Here is a 24,891-nt window from a genome sequence, read left to right on the forward strand (position 1 = left end):
GGTGGAATCAAAATTCAAAAGTAGAGATTAGTGGAGGTTAGTTAAGAGCATCTACATTGGTGCGGATATCCCCGCGGACATCCCAAAAACACCTCATATCACTGCACTGTCACGTCCCACTACACTGCCACGTCATAAAGACATCCCACTGCACAGTGACGGACATCCCGACGGACTTCCCACAATAATAAAAATTCACAAATTCACAAAATTAATTAATTTACGGAATTAAACAATTTACGGAATTAAAATTTCGACACAAATACAGAGTCGTATTTAGGCCATCCGCAATGGCGCCTATCGCACCGCCTAGCCGAGCGCCGGCGCTAGGCGGTCCATTGCAACCGCCCAGCGGATTTCGGAATTAAAAGCCGCCGAGCGGAATTTTTTTATTTTTTTATTTTCGAAACACTATATATACGCGGTTTGCACATCATTTTCATTCGCACCACTTGTTTTAACCATGCTATATATACTTTTTTTTAATTAATGCACTTTTTTTTAATTAATGTAATTTTTTTTAATTAATGTTACTTTTTAAATTTTAATAATATTATTGTATTTTCTCGTATCTGTGTCGTAAATTTAATTCCGTATTTTGTGTGATTGTTACTTATTTGTTTTATATAATTTTGAGTGATGTGGCTAGACTATGGCTAGGCTATTTGCTTGTTTTGATGATGTGGCAGAAGGATTTTTAGTGTTGATGATGTGGCAGGAGGAGTTTGTGGCTAGTCTATTGCTGGGCTATTCCTATTGTGGATGACCTTATAGAATTTTTGAAAAAAAATAATTAAATAATCGGGACGTCCGCGCGGACGTCCGTGGAGTCAACGCAATGGCGGACGTCGCGACGAACGTCCCGGGAATGCCGTGGAACTCCGGTGTCCGCATCACCGCTGCACAATGGCGGACGTCCCGCACGGAACTCCGACACACCGGCCGGACACACGCCGGGATGAGCGCCATTGTGGATGCTCTAAGCTTCCTGGAGCATCTCCAACGAGGAAGGGTAAATAAAAGAATTATATCATATATATACCTCCTCAAAAAGTGAAATATACCCTTGCAAAAAGAAACATACTCCAAACGAAAAAGTTATATAGAAAGGTAAATGATTTGTTAAACATAAAATAATAGTACAAAATGCATTAAAAAACATAAAGTGTGATACCTTCTCAAATACATTCTCCCTTGGAGAATGATTTTTCATGAAAAGAAGACAAATATGGTAGTTATAAAATTTTACCTCTCAGTTGATGTAAAGGTAAAGATACCTCTTTAAAATGGGAAATGTATAATACCTTCTTAAATACCTCTCCAATTGGAGAACGATTTTTCATGAAAAAAAGGTAAATATGGTAGTTATATAACTTTACCTCTCCCCTTGAAAATGCTCTTGCTCCTTCACACTTAACTATCCTTTTCAATCAGTGTTTTTTTTACGGTGGGAGTAATTGTTAGAGCATCCACTACGCTGTCCCCCCACCGTCCCTTAACCGTCCCTTAAACTACTATTTGGGGCCCCCACTGTACTTTTTTACTCCATCCCTTAACTAAGGGACGGAACCTGCAACGCTCCGTCCCTTAACCGTCCCTTAAACCGTCCCTTAAATTACTATCATTCAATTTCATTTTTTATTTTTATTTCCCACCCAATTCAATTAAAACAAACACACTTCATTAAAAAACACACAACATAAAAAAAATTACAACTTAATTAAAAAAAAAACACACAATTAAAATCCTAAAAAATTAAACGTTGCATAATTTAAAATATAAATTTAAAGAAAATAAAAAACTACTCCGCCGGTGAATCATCCCCCGAAGGCGGTCGAGGTGGAGGGGGAGTTGGAAGGCCAAGTTGTGCTGCCATATGCACAATTCCGTTCCACCAGGATGCGTATTGGGAGGGCGAGAAGCGGGAAGTGTCCGCCATTGTGGCGGTCATGTACACCGCCATAAGGGTGTTCGAGCCTCCCCCGAGCCCGATCCCGAGCCCACCTGGCTTGATTCGCCTCGGCCCTTCCTCGCTCTAGCCGCGTTCGCCGCCTTCGTCCCTTGTGGCCGACGGCGCCCACGGCTGGATCCCCCGTCATCGCCGGCCGTACCCGCAAACTCTTGCGGTGCACTAACTTGTCCGCCGCTGCCCTCACCGGTGTCACCAGACGAGTATTGGCCACTCGTCGTGTGCTTCGTGCGCTTTGAGGTTGAGCCCGAGCTGGAGCGGACACCGCCGGCCCACCGTTCCTCGTCCTTAACAGCCTGCCAAACATCAACAAATTTGAATTGTTTGCAAGTGTCCTGGTTGTAGACGCGCAAAGCCGCCCTCAGAATGTCGGCTCCCGTGGCGTCGCTTTGGTAGTGCGCCGCTTCGGTCGAGTAGATGCCGCATAATTTTTTGACCTTGCATGAGCCTTTCGGCTTGATCTGGTGGTAGAGCTCGCAGACCTTTATCCAGAAACACTTCCGGGGGTGTTGATTCCCGACGATGAAATTGTATGAGACGGTAACCCAGGCGTTGTACACCGCCAGCGTTTCGAGGTTGTTGTACGGATGCCGGCCTAGATCCTCTTCCTCTTCCTCCTCGCCCGCCTGGGGTTCCGCTCTAGAGCTTCCACCGCCTCGGCCCCCTCCACCGCCTCGGCCTACTCCCGGCGTGGGATCAACGGGAAAATCCTCCTGAATCTGGGATAATCCATGCGAATACTGCGGGGCGGAGGGACGGGCATATGCATCCACGTTAAAATTGGGTGGTTGGTACCCCCGGCGTCGCCGAACCCTGGGTGCCCGGCGTCGACGAACCGGAACCACCCAGTGTGTTGATCATGGTCTCCCAATCGCCGAACACGTTGAGATCCCACCCGTCGGAGCCTCCACCGCCGGAGTTGCCGTTGCCGGACATCTTGTGATGAGTTGTTAGATGAAAATTGGAAAGGAAATTGAGATGATTTAGGAAGAATAGATGTGTAGTTCTGTGTGAAATGAGGATGAATTATGAGTATTTATAGAGTAAAAAAATTAATTAAAAAATTAAAAAAGAAAAAGGAAAAAGGTAATATTACCGCTCGATTTTTTTTATTTTTTTTTTAAAATTCAAATTTTTTTTAAAAAAAAATTATTGCGTCAGCACGTGACGACGCCCACTCGCGGGCCGGCGAGTGGGCGTCACGCACGATGTTTGGGGCAATTTGGTCTTTTTATACTTTTAACATTTTAAATCTGATATTATTTCAGTGATGTACTAAATCTGATATTATTTCCAAATTATCATTATTTTTCCCTTTTGTCATCCTTCACTTTGTTTTTTATTTCAATATTAGATTTAATTTTATAAAATTAAATTTTAATTTTTAAATATCAATAAATTTTTATTAATTATTAAAATTACTATTAAATAAAAAATTAATAGTTTTAATCAATATTTGATAGTGTCTAATATTTAATCAATAAGGTGCGACGACGCCTTAGTTTTTATCAATATTTAATAGTTTTAATCATAAATAGATCATATAACACGATTTATTTTGAAATAAATATGCATCTAATGTAAGACTAATATAATTTTCGTTTATTAATTTGAAAACAATCAAAATTAACTAGAAAATTTCAACAAAAATTCTCCTATATCAAATTTTTAGTCAACTTCATAATATTTAATCACAAGCTATTATAACAACTGAACGAAGGCTAAATAGAAGAGCTCTTATTTTTCCATCATGATTAATTTGTACTTCTTCAATTCAGCTGAATATTAAATAAAAAAAATTAATAGTTTTAATCAATATTTATAGTGTCCATGAATTAATAGTTTTAATTTAAAAAATTTATTGATATTTAAAAATTGAAATTTAAAATTTAATTTTATAAAATTAAATCTATTGAAATAAAGAAACAAAGTGAAGGATGACAAAAGGGAAGAAGAATGATAATTTTGAAATAATATCAGATTTAATACATCACTGAAATAATATCAGATTTAAAATGTTAAAAGTGTAAAAAGATCAAATTGCCCAAATCCCCAAAACTATAAAAAAAAGTTAAGTCATTTATGAACGATACTCTAAATCGAAGGAACAAAACAAAATGGAATGGAAATTGCAATTGTAAAAGATTTTAATTATGGTTTTAATGATGTCATATAATTAAGCAATGGATTCACAGAATGCCGAAACGACAGTGCCCCACCACGTGAAACGACAATGGTCGCCAAAACAAATTAAAAAATAAATAGGCGCACCAGCGTCCCACATGTTCAACCAATCACATGCTTTGTACGTGTGCCTCATACGTGCCACTTCAAAATTCAAATTCCAACTCCCGGGCGTGTTAATGTTCCTTCATATGGCTAGAAATAAGTTCAATTCTGGGAGTAAGTCGGCGTTCATGATCCAGCATTAATTTCTGTCAAGCCCTAAAAAATAAAAAAGGCCCGCACTATTCTGTTCAAAAAAACTCAAAAACAAATCTGTCTAAATATGTGGTTTTTAATTCTAGACCATCTAGAAATAGAAGCCTAGTTACTCATTTACCCCTCCATTTCCCCCTCTCCTCATCCCTCAAATCCTCTTTGCGTAATTTCTCACCGCGGCAGCGGCGGGGACAGAAATCCGGTGACTGGCAATGCATACCGGTTGCCGCCGCGACCGATTTCTCTGAAACTACAGGGCAGTAGAGTGCGAAATGGAGAACGATATTTGAATTAATACACGATGGTAGAGGTCGGGCAACAGAGAACCGACGACTTTTTGGTGGGTTTGAGGTGCGGCGTTTAGAAACTGTGAGTCCGATTATCTCCGAGTTTCAAATCGGAAAATGTGTAGTTTACACTTTGGGAATTTGAGGTGCTATGCAGGACCCCATTTAGCAATAGCTTGATTACATAACTAACGATTTAAAAAGGTGTTATGTGGTAGGAACATCGGCAGGCGGTGGACTCCCTTCAATTTTCGTTTCCCCCAATTTCAGACTCACCTTTCAATTCCAGTCACCAAAAGAAGGGTTTTATACAATCCAAAAATCAAATTCAGGTGAATTTGAATCACCATAGTTTCTTCTTCCGCTAGCGCAAGGGGCTAGGATTCTAGGCAACGACGAGGTTCCTCCATTTCTTCAAGCTCTCTCTCTCCTGGCTTGCACAACACCTTCAATTTTTAGGGCTATTTTCGTCATGAGACGTAAAAGTTAATAAAATCTTGGAAGAAAACAAAATCTATATCATGACGAAAAGTTAATAAAATCTTGGAAGAAAACAAAATCTATATCGTACAATGTGAACGGAGGATATGGAATTGAAATATGTGGGCCCAATAGTCAGAATTACTGTTCAGTTTTATTTCTTAGTTTTCCATACCAATAAAAATGATTATCAAAGACTGATCAATATAATTAGTCAATTAATTTCCTTTTTAAACATTTTATTTTGAAAAAAAATGAAAGCAAAGTGATGAAAAATTCATTCTTCACTCTTCTCTGCATCTCTTCAATCGTTACCTCTAACAATCACAGTTTCTCTCTCTAGAAAAATTCCACACCTTGTGTTGGATTGGAGGTATTTTTGCTAGTATTTGAACATAGACGGTTGAGTGAGAGCACTGTTGGATTGGATTTCCTCTTTTTATTTCCTTCTTTTTTTCATCCCGTAAAAGATGAATGCGGTGGGAAGGCAGAGATCCGGCGCGGCGGCACACCATCAGCGGCAGTACTCCGACCAATTCGTGGAAGCTTCATCGAACGGACGATGGCTGCAATCAGCTGGCCTGCAGCATCTACGGTCGTTGAAATACGCAGTTCCTCCAGTTCAGGTAAATTTGGGGACATTTTTCAATTTTGGTGGATTTGAACTTGCGCAGATCTGATTTCACGAGCTGGAACTTAGAAATTTGATTGATTTATTTATTTTTTCTTGAATAAAACTAGGATTTTGGATATTATAACGGAGGCGGTCAGGGTTCTAGAATGTACAGGAGTGTACAGGCACAGAGGAACTACAGTGGAGGTGATTTGTTTGCGGAGCTGTTGTCGCCTATGAGGCGGAAGAATGGAGAGGAGCTGGTTTTGAGGAATGAGAGTAGCCCAGGGCTGTTGGATCTGCATTCCTTTGATACTGAGCTACTTCCGGAGGTAGATTTTTTGACATGAGTAGTGAAGCAATCATTTTCGTGTATATCCTAGTTTTTGGGAATAGGTTTTATAGGAAGTAGTTGTAGTGTATGTGGCAGGAAATGAAATCTATCGTGCATCGTGGATGGAATTAGAAGCTTTAGACATCGCCATATGGATGGTTTGACGGAAATAGGGGTTGTTGTCAGTCAGACTACTGCACTGTGTGGCTTTGCAGTAATATGCAATTGAACCCTGTGTATGTTTGTGCATTTGATGAGGTGGTGTTTCTACATTGGTTACACTAATTTTGAGTGACTTGTTTGGTTTCTTATGTGTATGGGGATTGGTTTAGGTTATGTTAAGAAATAATGTACTGCTGTGTTTTAGCAATCATTTAAATGCAATTTGGAGTAGGCCTGATATGTTAACATACATTTGAAATTTGGATAAGGCAAAAGATTCATGTATATATGAGGTTACTAGTTATGTCTCTTGAATTTCATTATATTCCATCATTGTTATATTTAAGATATCAAGTTACTTTTTTTGATATTGTCTAACTCTGTTTTCTGTATTCTTTTCACTTTCTGCTATTTTGGGTGTGATTGTTGAGAATAGATGTCAGTTCCCAGTCTGTATGATGCCCCTCCAGTGAACAATTTTTCAAGAGGAAGAAGTTTTGATGATTCTGACCCGTACTTTGGGATCAATAAACAAACTAGCAAAGCACGTGGCTTGCCTGATACCAATGTTCTAAAAAGCATCGCTGCTGACAATGTGAAGGCTGGCAACGTTGCAAAGATCAAAGTAGTGGTATGTATATTATGCTTTTTAAGTAGTTGTTATACTCCAAATATTTTAGCTGGCCAAAATCTCTCATTACTTTTCAGCAAATGATCATTCTTATATCGAATCAATTAACAGTTTCAGAAGTTATATTTTATTTAGCATGCTTTTTCTTTCCCGAGATTTTCTTGCAGCAACCAGATAAGTGAAATTTCAACACTGTTGTTTCCTAGTATGACTCATGGTGATTTTTTTCCAGGTAAGGAAAAGACCACTAAATAAAAGGGAACTGGCAAAGAATGATGAAGATATCATAGAAACATTTTCAAACTCTCTTGTCGTCCATGAGACAAAACTCAAGGTCTGTACAAATTGTTATGACTTTCGTTTCTCTCAATATTCATTTAATAGAATTGTTACCAAAATATAGTACTTTGTGCTCTCTGTCCCTTTGTCCAGAGATTTTTGCTTTATTAAAATTAAGTTAGGTTTTGCTCTCTTATAGAACTATTTTCTTGTAAATTTTCAGATTTTGTCTTCAAGTGTATATTCTGAAGCCACCTTCAAAATTTATTAAGTAATCTCTGCTTCTTGATCTATAACTCACTTCCCCATCCAGACCTGACAAGTAACATTTGCAATGCAATGTACTTGGCTCGGAACTTTTTAAGCTTATAAGATAAAAATTGACGTTATTATGGTTGAAACCATGTCTTCCTTTCTCATCTCTATGGGGAACTCCTTTAAATGACTGTTTCTCCAAGCAAACGTTAATTAGACTTGGTAATGCCTATTCATCTGGTATAATCCGCATATCCTTTTTTCATATATTTTAGTCTTAATGTACTCCAGGTTGACCTGACAGAATATCAGGAGAAACACGAATTTGTTTTTGATGCTGTACTAAATGAAGAAGTCTGAAATGATGAGGTAATTATATCCCATCCCATGAATAATCTATATTAATCTGAAGTGGATCTTTTACTTTATCTTGGTGTTTGCTTAATTCTGGTTCATGTATCCTTTCTCTAGGTATATCGTGAAACCGTAGAGCCTATCATTCCCATAATTTTCCAACGTACAAAAGCTACTTGCTTTGCTTATGGGCAAACAGGTAATGACATGCCATCCTATAATCAGATGGAATTGCAAGTTGTATAATTCTTCTTATTTTTGTCTGGATAGTTTTAATTTCTCTCTGTACAGTATCAATCTTGAAATGATTTTAGCATCTTAACTCAACTTTTTTAATGTTTCAAAGAAGAAAACTCTTGATAAAACCTTATTCCTTTTCTTTGGTGTCATCACTACTTTCTATATCCCTTTTCATGTTCACTTTCTCTTTCTCAGAATTTCACCATCTCTAATTCATCAGGAAGTGGCAAAACATATACCATTAAACCACTGCCTCTCAGAGCAGTGAGAGATATTTTGAGGCTCATTCATCACACCTACAGGAACCAAGGGTTTCAATTGTTTTTCAGCTTCTTTGAGATATATGGAGGGAAGCTCTTTGATCTGCTTAGTGATAGGAAGTAAGCTTTTTCTCTGGGTTCTTTTATTGCTTTGCTCCCTCCATTGTATTGCCAACAAACTTTTTAACTTCTGTACTTGTAGGAAACTTTGTATGAGAGAGGATGGGAAGCAGCAAGTTTGTATTGTGGGCTTGCAAGAGTATCGAGTAGTGGATGTGGAGATAGTTAAGGAGCTCATTGAGAGAGGAAATGCGATAAGAAGTACTGGAACCACAGGTGCAAATGAGGAATCATCTCGGTCACATGCGATTCTTCAGCTTTCTGTTAAGAGATCTGTGGATGGAAGTGAATCTAAACCTGCACGACTTGTTGGTAAGCTCTCCTTCATAGACCTTGCTGGAAGCGAACGTGGGGCAGATACTACAGACAATGACAAGCAAACCAGGTATCTGGCTTAGTAAATTGACATAATAGATTTCTTACTAATGTGTTATTAAAACTATATTATACACAAGATATACTTGCACTTGCGATGCAAATTACCTGTTGTTTGAGAGAAGAAAATATAATGATTACAAAAAGTTGTCGCACTTATCCAATTTTCTGACTAAGCAGAATGGAAGGAGCAGAGATCTACAAAAGTTTGCTTGCACTCAAAGAATGTATTAGAGCACTTGACAATGACCAAGGACACATTCCGTTTAGCGGAAGTAAATTAACTGAAGTTTTACGAGATTCCTTCGTAGGGAATTCTCGCACTGTATGATATCATGTATTTCACCAAACTCAGGATCCTGTGAGCACACCTTGAACACTTTAAGATATGCTGATAGGTAAATCTTATATTTTAATGAGTAATTATTCTTTCAGCAAACACTTCTAAATTTGTTAAGTCTTGAGCATTATGTTGCTGTTGTAGGGTAAAGAGCCTTTCTAGAGGCAACACAAAAAAAAGATGTGCTATTGTCGACCTCAAACCTGAAAGAATCAACTGCACAACCTTTATCGTCAGTCCTTCCTCCTGCTACGACTTTTGAAGATGATACAGGTGATTCATGGCTCGAACAAACTGATAGGGAAGATTATGACGAGGATTTCTATGAGCAAGAGAAGCTGTCTTGGAAGAAAAACTCAAGAGTTGAATTACACAGTCTTCCGAATCCTGATGATAAAATGAAGATAGACCATATTCAATCCAAGTGGAAGGAGCCTCCTAAATCAGAAAAAAAATATTTAAATTCAGATGATGATTTAGCTTCTTTATTGAAGGTAAGAGTATAGCAGAATTACCATATTGGAAGATATGAATAAGGCATATATATTGCTATAATGGTAATTATGGTATTAATTTCTAGTTTCTGTTGTCCGTGTTTAGGAAGAGGAAGATCTTGTTCATGCTCACAGGAAACAGGTGGAGGAGAGTATGGAGATTGTTAGAGAGGTTTCTGAAATTTTCTTTTAATGTCTTTCTCCCTCTTTAAGCACATGCTTGATTTCGCTATTTGCACTTTGCAGGAGATGAATCTGTTGGTCGAGACTGATCAACCTGGCAACCAGCTAGATGATTACATCTCACGATTGAACTCAATCCTATCGCAGAAGGCTGCTGGCATCCTCCGGTTACAAAACCGCTTGGGTCAATTCCAGAAACACTTGAAGGATCACAACGTCCTAGTCTCTTCTGGCTACTAGACTCGAAGGTATGCCATGATACTACATAGACTGTTGTGCTGCTGCTGCTTGCTTGGGATTTCGATACTACTGCCGTCACTCTTGTAGTCAGAAAATCACCGCTTAAGACAGTGTTGTTGGTGCTGTAAAGGCCTGTGCGGCACTGTCTGGTGCCCGATTGGGGGCAGAGATCTGCCTGCCCCGTTTATATCCATTCTACAATCATTGATTTGTTTAAGAGGCTGCATTGTAAAGATTTCTGCAAACTCCTTTACAATTTGATAATGTCTCCTCGATATAAAAAAAGTGAGCCAGTTCTTCTGCTGAAGGCTTTCAGCATGTATACTTTCTCAAATCCTTGTGTGTTTTGTTTCTACTTTCTACTATGTTTTCAACTTCTAAAATAAAATCTGAACTTGATAATCTAGGTCTTGCAGTAGACGATATTGTATCTCATTCTTGTAGTATAAAATAATTTATACTCAGCACCTTTCGATGGCGATTTAGAGTGAAAATATTGATGGTAATGTCACACCTGTTGCAAGGGTGGGTTATATATTAATTATTGTAATTTGTAAATGTTGCAAGGATTTAGGTCATTTTTGGTCATTAGTCAAGTAAGATGAAAAGAAAGTAATAAGAGTATTTTTAAAAAGTACTACTCCCTCTGTCCCACTATAAGAGGTGTTTCTTTTCGGCTATTGTTTTGCTAAGATGATACCATCCCTGTTCTATTATAAGAGTCACATTTCACTTTTAATGTAAATGGTATGTATGTCTCACATTCTATTATAAAACCAATATAAAAAAATAGACCTCATATTCTACTAACTTTTCTAAACCATGATGGAGGTAGTAATAAACAGTTAGAGTGGAGAAAAAATAATATAGAGAGAGTCGTATCTATATTATTCTCTGATTTACTTTACTTTCTTTTCACTCTAACTAACTATTAATTTTACAAAACAACGACAGAATAGAAACGTCTTACTTGTAGTGGGATGGAGGGAGTAGCATACTGTTGTCGGAATTGGGATGAATGAAAATTGAGTACTCATATGGGAATGGAGATGTTTAAAACAACTATCCCAATCTAAATGTCTAGATGTTATAAACATAGGGTTGTTAATAGACAATTTGCTGTGAAGTAGTTCAAGCGTTGAGAGCTCATTTTATCAATTAGTACATCAGAATACAAACGCATTACCGTAGCTATAAATTCAAACATACAAAGGAAACTTCACAAGATATAAGAACATTTGATAATAGCAATAGATTAAAAAGCAGAGTAAATTAAATCGAATTCCAAGAATTTCCCCTTTGTACCACAACCGGCGTTGCCCCTGAAAAGGGCCGGCCGTCTCCGGCCTAAATGGTGGCCGGATTGTCGTTGGCCCGGAAAAAGCACCTTAGTGCGGTCTCATAAGCAGTAAAGATAGCCCCATTCACAATAAAGGCCCTCAACACAGCAGTCCCCAAACCTCTCCACAACACATGATACCCTTCCTCCCTCACACTCTTCCGGAAACAATCCACTATCCCACCGTATCTCTCGCACGACCTCGACTGCGCCTGCAGCCGCGTCTTCACCACGTCCAACGGGTAGCAGCAGATCCAGCTAGCCACACCCGCCAGCCCTCCTGCAAGCAGCATTGTCCCATACGACTCGCAGCCGCCCTTCCTGCAGCCCGGGTGGAGCCACTCCCTCGTGTACTCGTACGTCGAGAAGTAGACCCCATGGGCAGGGGCGTCCCTCAGCACCGTAATGGTTAGGCCCCGATATAGGCCCCGAAAGCCTTCCGCTCGGAGTATGCTCCGGGCCACATCCCGTGGCCCCATGGGGCTGCGGAGAAGCTGGAGACGGATCTTGACCAGTTCGACCGGGCTGAGGACGAGGCTCTGGATGGCTCCCGTGCCGAACCCACCAAGAGAAACTCCTGTGTATGAGGGTGGATCATTGGAGCTACTACAGTGTCCATCTACTGCTCTTGAAAGGATTGCATATGTTTGGAAAGCTATAGCATTCTGCAAAAACAGACATTTAATTTGCATCTATCATTCTTCCATCATTTTAAATTTTCCATTTCTACTTGTATCTTCTGCCATTCATTACACCTTTTAAACGTGCTGATTATATAAATACAGGATTACAAAATTCAATTAGCATAGCAAAGTTAGAAACGGAACCATATGTAACCAAAATTTGAATTTAGTACTCCATGTTGCTATGATTAATCTACGACTTACACTAATTTCTTATAGTAATATTCAAAACACACACTGAGCCAAGTTCAGACCACGATTCTTGCATCTTATGTAAAATTTTGATTTTAGCATTTCTACTAAATGTCATGTTAGTATTTGAGCTCATCAAGATCGGATTGAGCTGGTGGAAGAATCAAGTCAGGAAATAGCCGTTGGGAACCAAAACAGGAACTAGCCGTTGGAAACGGTTATAACCATTTTCGGCAAAGGAAGCTGTTCGGCAAAAGGAAGCTGTTCGGCAAAGGAAGCTGTTCGGGGGTTTTCTTGATCGATACTTCTTAAGGGAGTTGCGATTCATTCCAGAAAAAAACAACAACAGAAATCAAAAGTGATAGAGAGAGAATTCAAGAGAGGAAGTGTTATCTTTCAGCTGTGCGTTTTTAGCTCTCGAAGCAAGAAGTTTTCGGGCGAGTTGAGGGTTTTCCATCTTGTAAATTCTTGAGAGTTTTGAGTGCTCTTATGTTTGTAATTTCTCGAGTGATCAATAAAGAAACACACCAGATTCTGCCCGTGGATGTAGGCTTACGCCGAACCACGTAATTCGCTTGTGTTCTTCCTTGCATGTTGTCATTTCATTAATTTGCATTTCGATCATCACAACCGTAGGTTCGTTCTTCACAACGTGGCGCCGTCTGTGGGAAATTCGTCCACTGAATTGATCGAGAAGGCATAAAGTTTTGGGAGTTCTTTCTTTGTTTTTTTTTTCAAGAAGGCGCTCAACCTGTTTGAATAATGGCTGCAGCAAGGTTTGATGTTGAAAAGTTCACAGGCCGAAATGATTTTGGCCTATGGAGGCTGAAGATGAAAGCAATCTTGATGCAACAGGGTTTATGGGAAACCCTAAATGGTGGAGGCAGTAATGAGGAGGAGAAGCCCGAGCCTGATGAAAAGGAGAAGGCAAAGGCTCAAGACAGAGAGTACAAGGCATATAGTACCTTGATACTCAACCTCAATGACAGAGTCCTCAGAGAAGTTTCAAAGGAGGAGACAGCGGCTGGAGTTTGGTCCAAGTTGGAGTCATTATACATGGCCAAATCCTTGGCAAATCGGCTGCACCTGAAGCAGAAACTTCTCACTTTCAAGATTGCTGATGGAAAAGGTGTGTTGGAACAGCTCGAAGAATTTGGGAAATGCATCGATGATCTTGAGAACATTGATGAAGAGATTAAAGATGAGGACAAGGCTCTGATGTTGTTGAATTCCTTGCCACCAAGTTATGAGCATTTCAAGGATGCTATACTTCTTGGTAGAGAGTCCAAGATTGGATATGAAGAGGTGTACTCTGCTCTAAAGCTCAAGGAAATCCAGAAATCTAATCCAAAGTCCACTGAAATGGTGTCTGAGAGTCTGAGTGTTGCTGATCACAAGAAGAATGTGAAAAGAAAGTCACAGAAGAAGCCATGGAAAAACAAGACAGCTGACTGGAAAGAGACCAGATCATGCCATCACTGCAAGAAACCAGGCCACATAAAGAAGAATTGTTGGGTTTGGAAGAAGAAGCAGGCCGAGGAAGAGAATGGCAAGAACAATGCTGATATTGCAGAAGAGTTGGTGGTCCCGGAGGCTCTGTGTGTGACTGAGGACATGGAAGAACTTCCATGGATCATGGATTCTGGATGTAGCTTCCACATGTGTCCAACTAGAAGTCATTTTGAGGAAATCAAGAATGCAGCTGGATCAGTTTTGTTAGGAAATGACCAGATATGCAGAATCAGAGGAGTTGGGTCCATCAGGCTTAGACTTCATGATGGCTCCATCAGGTTACTCACTGGTGTGAGGTTTATTCCAGAGATTAAGAGGAATTTGATCTCTATTGGAGTGTTGGATGCAGCAGGATATAATTGCATATTATCTGATGGGATTATGAACATCGTCAAGAATGGTGATGTTGTTATGATGACTGAGAGAAAGAGAAGCCTATACTATCTAAAGGCAAGTGTGGTTACTGGATCTGTGAATCTGGTGCAGGTATTAGACTTAAGAATGTGGCATCTCAGACTCGGACACTTGGGAGAAACTGGAATTAAAGAATTGGCCAAGAAGGAGCTGATTAAGCTGGAAAATCCCAATGAGCAGTTGGGTTTGTGTGAGCAATGTGTGCTCGGAAAGAGTAAGAAACTGCCCTATGGAAGAGGAATTCACAGCTCAAAGTCACCACTAGACTATGCCCACAGTGACTTGTGGGGCCCAGCTACACCAGCTTCATTGGGTGGAGGTAGATACTTTCTATCCATTATTGATGATTTTTCTAGAAAATTATGGGTGTTTATCTTGAAGGAAAAGTCAGAGACATTCATGAAATTCAAGGAGTGGTGTAGGGAAGTGGAGGTGGAGAAAGGGTGTTCTTTGAAGTGTTTAAGAACTGATAATGGGCTGGAATTTCTAAGTGGGGAGTTTGATTCTTTCTGCAAGCAGAAAGGTATGAAGAGGCATAGGACATCTCCATCTAATCCCCAACAGAATGGAGTTGCTGAGCGCATGAATAGAACCATCCTAGAGCGAGTTAGATGTATGCTCTTTGGCTCTGGAATGGCTAAGAGATTCTGGGGTGAGGCTGTGAGTATGGCAGCAGTTCTCATCAATAGAAGTCCTTCTTCAGCTATAGCTTTTGACACTCCTGATCAGAGATGGTATGGAAAGGCCATGGATTATTCGAATATGAAGATTTTTGGTTGTATGGCTTATGCACACATCAGGCAAAGTAAGTTGGAGCCAAGGGCCTTGAGATGTGTGATGATTGGATACCAAAAGGGAGTGAAGGGCTACAGACTGTGGTGCATAGAGCCAGGAAATCAGAAAGTTATTATCTCTAGAGATGTGCAATTTGAAGAAAGTAGGATGCCATTTCTGGAAAAGGCTCAAGAGAGCCAGAGGCCATCTCATTCTGAGAAAGAACCAGAGCCTGAGAGGATGGTGGAGATGGGTGTTCCAGAACCTGAGGAGGCTGAGGAATCAGTTCAGGTGGAGGTTTCTGGAGCAGATAGAATTGCTGAGCCTGAACAGCAGATGGGAAATCATAGTGAACAAGAAGAAGCAGATGCTGATGTCTTGAACCCTGAAGAAGAGCAGCAGGATTTGGGTGACTATGTTCTAGCCAGAGATAGGGTCAGAAGAATCCCTAAACCATCTACAAGATACAGTGAAGAAGAATACTTGCTATATGCACTATGTGTTGCAGAAAACATAGAGTATGCAGAGCCTTCAAGCTTCAAGGAAGCTATGAGTTCTAAGGAGAGCAAGCAGTGGATGGAGGCTATGATAGATGAAATACAGTCCCTGATCAAGAACAAGACATGGGTGCTTGTGAAGAGACCTTCCACACAAAAACCAGTGAGTTGTAAGTGGATATACAAGAAAAAGTTGGAGGTTGGGAACAAGATTAGGTTCAAGGCTAGGCTTGTAGCTCGGGGGTTCACACAAGAGGAGGGAATAGACTATAATGAAGTATTTTCTCCAGTGGTAAAGCATGCCTCAATCAGAATTTTGCTAGCTATAGTTGCTCAAAGAAGTTGGTTTTTGGACCAACTTGATGTGAAGACAGCCTTTCTTCATGGAGAGCTTGAGGAAACTATATACATGAATCAGCCAGAGGGATTTGTGATACATGGGAGTGAAGATAAGGTTTGTCTACTAAAGAAAAGTCTATACGGTTTGAAGCAAGCAAGTAGACAATGGCATATCAAGTTTGATGAACATATGCAGAGTATGGGATTTATAAATTCCAGATATGATAGTTGTGTCTACTTCAAATCAAAGTCTGAGGGACCTGCTGTGTATTTGCTATTATATGTAGACGACATCTTGCTTGCTGGACCAGATAGACAGGAGCTAGATAGGGTGAAAGCCTTATTGAAAAAGGGATTTGAAATCAAGGATCTGGGGAGTGCTAGCAAGATTTTGGGAATGGATATATTCAGAAATGCAGATAAGAGGGTGTTGTGGTTGTCCCAAGAAGGCTACATTCAGAAAGTACTGCACAAATATCAGATTGACAAGAGTAGCGCAACCTCAGTTCCACTATCACAACAGACTAAGCTGTCCAAATCACAATGTCCCAGAAATCAGCAAGAAGAAAGAGAGATGAGCCAGATACCTTATTCCAACATAGTTGGGAGTGTGATGTATATGATGATATGCACAAGGCCTGATATTTCTCATGCGGTAAGCGTGGTGAGCAGATACATGTCCTGTCCGGGAAGAGAGCACTGGTTGGTTTTGAAAGGGATTCTCAAGTATCTCAAAGGAAGTAGTGATCTGGGAATAATGTTCAAATCAGAGAATGAAGGAGATAAGGATAGCATTATTGGGTTTTGCGATTCAGATTATGCAGCTAACCTTGATAATAGGCGCTCACAATCTGGGTACATATTTACCTTGTTCGGCTCCGCGGTGAGCTGGAAGTCTAATCTCCAATCCGTGGTGGCTCTATCGACGACGGAGGCAGAGTATATAGCTCTTGCTGAGGCAGTAAAGGAAAGCTTCTGGCTTAGGGGTATAGTTGGTGATTTTGGGGTGAAGCAAGAGAATGTTGTGATCAAGTGCGACAGCAATAGCGCGATTTGTCTCTCGAAACATCAGACATATCATGAACGCAGCAAACATATAGACGTGAGGCTGCATTTCATTCGAGATGAGGTTGAGAAGGGTGCGGTGAAGATTGAGAAGGTCAGCACCGAGCACAATGCGGCTGATGCACTTACTAAAGCCCTACCAAGATCCAAGTTCCGACATTGCTTGGATTTGGTTGGGGTGGTCCGAAATTTGTAAGTATGGGAAGGAAGGTGGAACTGGTGGTGATGGATCTTAGATTGCTCAAAGGTGGAGGATTTGTTAGTATTTGAGCTCATCAAGATCGGATTGAGCTGGTGGAAGAATCAAGTCAGGAAATAGCCGTTGGGAACCAAAACAGGAACTAGCCGTTGGAAACGGTTATAACCGTTTTCGGCAAAGGAAGCTGTTCGGCAAAAGGAAGCTGTTCGGCAAAAGGAAGCTGTTCGGCAAAGGAAGCTGTTCGGCGGTTTTCTTGATCGATACTTCTTAAGGGAGTTGCGATTCATTCCAGAAAAAAACAACAACAGAAATCAAAAGTGATAGAGAGAGAATTCAAGAGAGGAAGTGTTATCTTTCAGCTGTGCGTTTTTAGCTCTCGAAGCAAGAAGTTTTCGGGCGAGTTGAGGGTTTTCCATCTTGTAAATTCTTGAGAGTTTTGAGTGCTCTTATGTTTGTAATTTCTCGAGTGATCAATAAAGAAACACACCAGATTCTGCCCGTGGATGTAGGCTTACGCCGAACCACGTAATTCGCTTGTGTTCTTCCTTGCATGTTGTCATTTCATTAATTTGCATTTCGATCATCACAACCGTAGGTTCGTTCTTCACATGTCAACAAAGGAGACGATACAAATGATGCACCCCTTTAAACTTTTAAATGCAATGATGTGGCAACCAATTATCTCACTATAGTTTGAGTTTCTAGGTAAACCACACAACGCCATTTTTATTCACATAGATAAATCACAGTTATCGCCGGAAAAGATAATTGCAAAATTTTGCAACTGATGATATATCATTTCAGTTCTAACCAGAATTTAGCAACTGATTGATTTATTTGGCCATTTTTGCATAGAAAAACTGAAGGAGATTAAGATTATAATTCTTAAAGCAATAAATAAGAACCTGGAAAGTTACAGAAGCCAAAGGAGCGGCCATGCCGCGGTAGAGGGAAAAGGGACCCTCCGCAGCCACCAGGCGCCGGAATATTTGGGCCGCCGTCCCTTCCGCGGTGCTCTGCTGTCGGATTCTGAGCGTATCGAGCGGATAGCCGGCGATTATTCCGGCGGTGCCACCGAATCCACCGGCCACAAATTCTCTCCCCCAACTGTTTGCAAGAAATTCCGGCCAGAAATCCATTTCACTCTCATTCCAATTTCCACACACACACACACTCTCTCTCTCTCAATATCTATAGACTATTCTACTTCAAACAAATGCAATCTCAACTTATAAAGCTGCCTTATTTGATCAACAATTTGTAATCTTGAATTGAATGAATCTGCAAAGGGAAAACCAAGTAGTATTTCCTAGATTCTATGAACATAGCATATTGAAATAAGGTAATTTTGATCACATTTAGCAAAGCTATACACAATTGTCTTTTTTTTCTTGAATCTCAGTTTAGATACAAGAAATATAGCAATCTTGAAGCAGTCAATATGAGGCAGAAAATGGACGTGAATATACCACCTTTTGGAATTCCAAGCTCACGGGTTCTTTTTTTGATATGCCCTTTATTCTCGCTCTTTTTTTAATGATTTTTTGTGTGGCACAAAATCAAAACTAATACATACAGAAAAGCATCAACAGAATCAGACCTCGTAATTCTAATTTTGGGAGTTTGTTTCAGTCATCTAAACTGGGATTGATTTAGTTAGATCACTGAGACGTGAGCCACTGGCTTATGACTCATCAATTATCCTAATATTATTAGGAATTACTTTTAGGAATTAGCTAGAACTTTTGGAATATTCATCAATTTGATGTACTATATATAATTATTTTAAGAGCATCTCTCCCACTAGGACATCCCAAAAACACCTTCTGCCACGTCACTAGGACATCCCACCCCATTGCCACATCACTAGGACATCCCCTGCATAATCCGCCCTTCCCATCGCCCTTCCCACTAGGACATCCCGCAATAAAAAAAATCACAATAATTTAATTTTAATATAAACAAAAAGTACGGGAAAGCAAAATACGGGAAAAATTATGGGAAACCAAAAAACGGGCAAAAATACATAGTCATAAAACATTAAAAAAAGAGAATTTAGAAAATACATAGAATTTTAAAAAAAATAATAATAATTATCGGACGTCCGACCCTCGCCACAGTGGCGGACGTCCGACCCTCGCCACAGTGGCGGACGTCCGACCCTCGCCACAGTGGCGGACGTCCGCCCGCCCGTCGCCGGGACGTCCGAGGACACCCGACGTCCTCACGGGACGTCCGTATCCGACCTTCGACCCCCCAACGGCGGACGTCCCGGTAGCCCTTCCGCGTGTCCGATCGGACGTCCTACCGGAAGGCCGTCACTGGAGATGCTCTTAATGCTTTAATTTGTTATATAGATTTGTGATTGTGCAATAACTCCTTTTCCAAAATTTAACATTTTTTAAAACTGAATTCATTTTATTGTCACCGTTGTCGGTTTAGGGCTCCCGCAACGCGTCACGCGGGTATCCCGCGTTCCGTCACAGAGGAACGGGACGGCGGCGAGACGCGTTGCAGCGCTCCGTCCCGTCCCCAGCCTGTCGCCATCCCGTCCCGCGTTCCATCCCTCCGAGATGTGTAACGCGACGTCTCGCCATGCGCCGAGGCGACGTGGCGAGCTCCCAGGCCATGCGTGATGCCCACTCGCTGGCCCGCGAGTGGGATTCGTCATGCTGACGCAATAATTCATTTTTTTAAAAAAAATTGAATTTAAATATAAAAAAATTTTAAAATCCAAACGGTAATGTTACCGTTTTATAGCCGTTTTTCAATTTTTTTTACTCTATAAATACCCCTATTTTATACTCATTTCACACACAAACACACATCTATTCCTCTCAAATCCTCTCTATTTCCACTCCAATTTTCATCTCAAACCAACTCTGTTTTTCTTCTCCTAAATTTAATCAAACTAATGGATCCTTTTGAGCAAATGCGTCAAATAATGGAACAATCACTTGAAGAAGATCGACGTCGGGAGGCGGAGGAAGCCGCGCCACCCCAACGACGCTCCCGGATGTACATCCATCGTAACCGGGAGGACACGCGACTCTAGCGCCCACGCCCAACTCCAAGAGGATCTAATTGAGCACATTTGGGAAAACTTTGGCGGAGGAAATTAAATTATGTAGTTTTAATTTTTTTAGGATTTTTATTTATATTTTTTTTAATTTTGTACGAATTTTATGTTGTAATGTTATTTTATTGTTAATGAAGTGTGTTTTTTATTAATTGAATTTGTTGGAAAAAAAATAAAAAAATGATATTGGATGAATAGTAATTTAAGGGACAGAGGATTGCAGGTTCCGTCCCTTAGTTAAAGGATAGAGTAAAAAAATACAGTGGGATCCGTAAATAGTGTTTTAAGGGATGGTTAATGAACGGTATAGTGACAGTGGATGGCCTTATATTTGAAATGAATTTATTGTCTAACCATACCATGTGCATTAGTACTCAATTCATTTTCCATCTTCTTCAACCCTCATAGCATGCATAAAAAATAAATTGACGAATTTACACGTGTTAGACATAATGGTAAAATTGTTAATGTCGGAAACTAAAGTCTCAGATTTGAGTCAAAATATAATTACTTTCTCCGTCTCAAAAAGTTTCACATTTTCGTATGTCCTACAAATTTTTCATATTTTACTTTTTACTATTTTTTTACGGTGAATCTTATATTCCACTAACTTATTCTCACTCACATTTTATTACTATAAAATTAATACTCCATATATAAAAGTAGGACTCGCATTCTACTAAAAATTTTAACTTATTTTTCATTACATTTTTTAAAATTTGTGCCCGATAAAAAGTGTGATAAAATCTATGGAACGGAGAGTATAAAATATCTGTTAATTTACCAATAAAAAATTGAATGATTTTACTCACCTTATCCGTAATTGCGAAAAGTCAAAAGCATGAAAACTTGTACTAATGATAAAAGCAAAGTGGAAGTTTGACATCATTTTAGCATATAAATTTGAGATGAAACACTTTGTTGGTGAATACTACAATTCATATCTAAATAGAACAGTAAGGAAGGATAGATGACTATATTAAATACTAATAAATATAGGTGGTGTTCGGTTTTTCAGATAAAATAGTATTAAGATATAATTTAGGATTGAGTTATGAGATTATTTTAATCATAGAGGGTTAGTTACGACTAAGGCCATCCACTACGCTGTCACTATACCGTCCCTTAACCGTCCCTTAAACTACTATTTGAGGGTCCCACTGTCCTTTTTTACTCCATCATTTAACTAAGGGACGAAACCTGCAACGCTCCGTCCCTTAAATTACTATTCATTCAATTTCATTTTTTTTATTTTTTTTCCAACAAATTCAATTAATAAAAACACACTTCATTAAAAACAAAATAACATTACAAAATAAAATTCGTAAAAAAAACATAAATTAATAATTTCCTAAAACATAAAAATACATAATTTAATAATTTCCTCCCCTAAAGTTTGTCCAACTGTGCTCAATTAGATCCTCTTGGAGTTGGGTGTGGGCGCTAGAGTCGCGTGTCCTTGCACGAATAGATAACCGGTCTTGTATAGACGGATGCGCTCCACTTCGAGGCGGACTACTTACGGTTGAGCTTCCGGGGGATCCGGGGTCGAACCAATTTCCCGCCTGGGGTCCTTCGTCTTGGTCAATCATGTTGTGCAAGATTATGCACGTATACATGATGTCGACCATGCTCTCCATGAACCACGAACGAGCTGAAGCTTTGATGATGTTGAAGCGCGCTTGGAGAACCCCGAACGCCCTCTCCACATCCTTGCGAGCAGCCTCCTGCTTCTGCGCAAAAAAGAGCATGCTTTGGGTTTGCAGGCCTGCTGCACGTCTTCACGAAGGTCGGCCACTTCGGGTAGATGCCGTCGGTGAGATAGTACCTCATTTTACATAGCCGGTTGTGGACGACGAAAAACGACTAAAAAAACGGTAACATGACCGTTTGAATTTTTTTTATTTAAATTCGATTTTAAAAAAAAATAAATTATTGCGTCAGCTTGACGAAGCTCACTCGCGGGCCAGCGAGTGGGCGTCACGCATGGCCTGGGAGCTCGCCACGTCGCCTCCGCGCCCTCTAAGGGACGGTACGGGGACGGGCTGGGGACGGAACGCCCTGCTGCAACGCGTCCCGCCGCGGTTTCGTCCCTCCGTGACGGAACGCGGGACGCGTAGTGAATGGACTAATTATTCCGTGATTATCTATCTAAAATTAAATTATGAGATTGAATCTTATGAATCAAATACACTCCATATTTAATATTGGAATACAAAGTTGGAACTTGCGAACCAAACACTCTCATAATATACACGATATATTCTTGTCCAAGAGAGTCGTGCCACCTTATCATTTCGGCCCACTAAAAATTAAATATCTTATCATATTTTCCGTATCAAATACTATTTTCATAATGTAATTTTACATGATTACGTGTCTACACAATCTCTCCCATTTTCTAATCATAAATGGATCTCGTGTTGGAAATATAAATAAAATAATAAATAAATTGATTGACGTTAACGGCCACAAACCTCAATCTTACCTCACGAGTCTTATCAAGGATCTCCACATTTGTATTATTGGATAAAGCAGCATAAATAAGTTCTAGCGTAATTAAATATGAGACCTTTGCTTCTAGCCTTTCTAAATTTCTTCCCTTTCTGAAACAACCAGAAAAAAGAAAAAAAAAAAGGCTCAGTCATAAAAGTACATATCTCTAAGTTTGGTTGTAAGAGCATCCACTATGGTTATAGCCCAGCAATAATCTAGCCATAGTCCAGCTACAAATTCCTCCTGCCACATCATCAATACTAAAAATCCTCCTGCCACATCAGAAATAGCACAGCCATAGCCTAGCCATATCATAAATAGCTCAGCCACAACAATAGCCACATCACTAATAACACAATATAAGGGATTTAATTTACGAGACATATACGAGACATTAATAATACAATTTTAATTTTTTTCAAAAAAGTACAATAAATTAAAAAAAGTACAAAAATTTTAAAAAGTACATTAATAAAAAAAATTACATTCATAATCGAAAAAGTACATTGCTTAAAAAAAATCACACGTCGGCTCCCTCGCCTCCGTCGTCGCCGTCGCCACCGCCACCGCCGCCCACCGCCGCCTCCGTCGCCACTGTCACCGCCGCCTCTGCTGCCACCGCCGCCTCCGCTGCCGCCTCCACGCAGATCGTCATTCATGCTCTCGAGCAATGTGAAGAGAAATCTCTTCTCCTGGGGGTCCGTCGCCGCTCGACATTCGGCTAACGTCTTCACCATCATCTGGCGCGTTTGTTGACGCGCGAAGTACTTGAGATCCTCTGTAGACTGGCGGTCAAAGGGGGATGCCGACTGGACCTCCTGGGAACCCCCGGCGACCCCCCTCGCCTCCCGTTGCGCCCGCTTTTGCCCAGCGGGGCGAGGTCGGCGGCCGAACGAACGAGGGTTGGGGAGCACCTGGTCCGTCTCGGGGAGGTCGTGGGAACCACCGCTGCTGCCGCTGTAATCCCCGGTATAGTTCAATCGTTGCTTCTTCGGCCAGCCAGCGTCGACACCTACTCGGAATTTCTCGGAGTCGTTCAGCACAAGATAACAGTTCCAGTAGGTGAAGTCCTTATACAACCCGGGCTGGGGGAAGGCTTTCTCCGCTATCCTCCTGCAGTCGTCCTCCGTTTGGCCACTACTCTACATGCGGAGGGCGTTGGCGTACAAACCCGAAAATCGGGAGACGACAGCCCTGATTCGGTTCCACTCCTTCCGGCAATCCTCCCCGTAGTGTGGCCTCCCCTCCGGGCAAAATAGCTGATAGGCTGCTGCTACCTTGCCCCACACGTTGACGATCCTCTGGTTATTAGAAACAAGAGGATCGTCGCAAACACTCTCCCACGCCTTTGACAGCGCAACATTCTCCTCGTCCGTCTACCTTCTCCGTACCGTGGGGTCATCCCCACCCCGCTGCGACGACTCCCCGACCTTCTTTCCCTTGCCCTTCTTCTTTGGGGCGCCACTACCCTGCACTGCTCCCCCCGTTTGAACGGGAGTTTCCGAAACTCTGAGACTATCAAACCCCAAATCCGACAACGCAAAATCATCAAAATCGCTCGGCGTGAACTGCGCATCCGTTGGGGTCGATGTGTGCGACGAAGCAGTCAAAAAATCAAAACTGGGGCGATAGACGTCCCCCCGGGTCACCTGCGTCGCCGGTACGCCCCCCGGCGTCCCCTGCATCGCCGAACCTCCCCCGGGTATCATCTGCATATTGGGTGCCCACCCCGGCATCATCTGCATATTGGGTGCCCAACCCCGCATCGCCGGGAACCCCCCCGGCGGACTCCCTCCGGTCGGCATCCCGGGTAGCATCTTCTGCCACGGGTACATGTTGTAGTACCCGGGCATCTGATTCCATCCGCCTCCAACGGGGATTGGGGGAGTTTGAGAACCGCTCATCCCTGAACTAGGCTCGTTGTTCAGATCCATTTCTCGGTGTTGATCTTGTACATAAATTAAGATAGAGAGAGTACTCGTTAATACAAGTGGTGCGAATGAAAATGAAGTGCAAATCGCGTATATATAGTGTTTCGAAAAAAAAAAAAAAAAACCGTTGGGCTATGCGCTGGGCGATCCGGGCGCTGCAATGGCGCCGAGCGGATCGCCCAGCGCATAGCCCAGCGGTTTTTGACCGCCTAGCGCTAGGCGAAATTCATTTCCGAAAAACCGCTCGGCGGTTTTCGGCTTCTGCAATGGTTCGCCTAGCGCCGGCGCTCGGCTAGGCGGTGCGCTAGGCGCC

General features: G+C 41.1%; 1 protein-coding gene and 1 pseudogene across 1 annotated transcript; one reads left to right on the forward strand and one right to left on the reverse strand.

The window, feature by feature from the left end:
- The first annotated feature begins 5,210 nt into the window (after positions 1-5,210).
- LOC121780452 lies at positions 5,211-10,392 on the forward strand (annotated as a pseudogene).
- Positions 10,393-11,192: 800 nt separating this feature from the next.
- Positions 11,193-18,676, reverse strand: LOC121778353 (mitochondrial arginine transporter BAC2-like). Its single transcript, XM_042175686.1, has 2 exons — positions 17,978-18,676; positions 11,193-12,062 (listed from the first exon to the last, which is right to left on the reverse strand). The coding sequence occupies exons 1-2, from the start codon at positions 18,209-18,211 to the stop codon at positions 11,406-11,408; spliced, it is 891 nt and encodes a 296-aa protein (XP_042031620.1). The 5' UTR covers positions 18,212-18,676; the 3' UTR covers positions 11,193-11,405.
- Between the last annotated feature and the right edge of the window lie 6,215 nt (positions 18,677-24,891).

Source organism: Salvia splendens, chromosome 19 (assembly GCF_004379255.2).
Source record: "Salvia splendens isolate huo1 chromosome 19, SspV2, whole genome shotgun sequence".
NCBI lineage: Eukaryota > Viridiplantae > Streptophyta > Magnoliopsida > Lamiales > Lamiaceae > Salvia > Salvia splendens.

Coding starts and splice junctions, on each gene's coding strand:
- LOC121778353 (XM_042175686.1), bottom strand. CDS start 18,211: ATGGATTTCTGGCCGGAATTTCTTGCAAACAGTTGGGGGAGAGAATTT. Junction 12,063..17,977: donor TGGCTTCTGTAACTTTCCAG/GTTCTTATTTAT, acceptor CTGTTTTTGCAG/AATGCTATAGCTTTCCAAAC.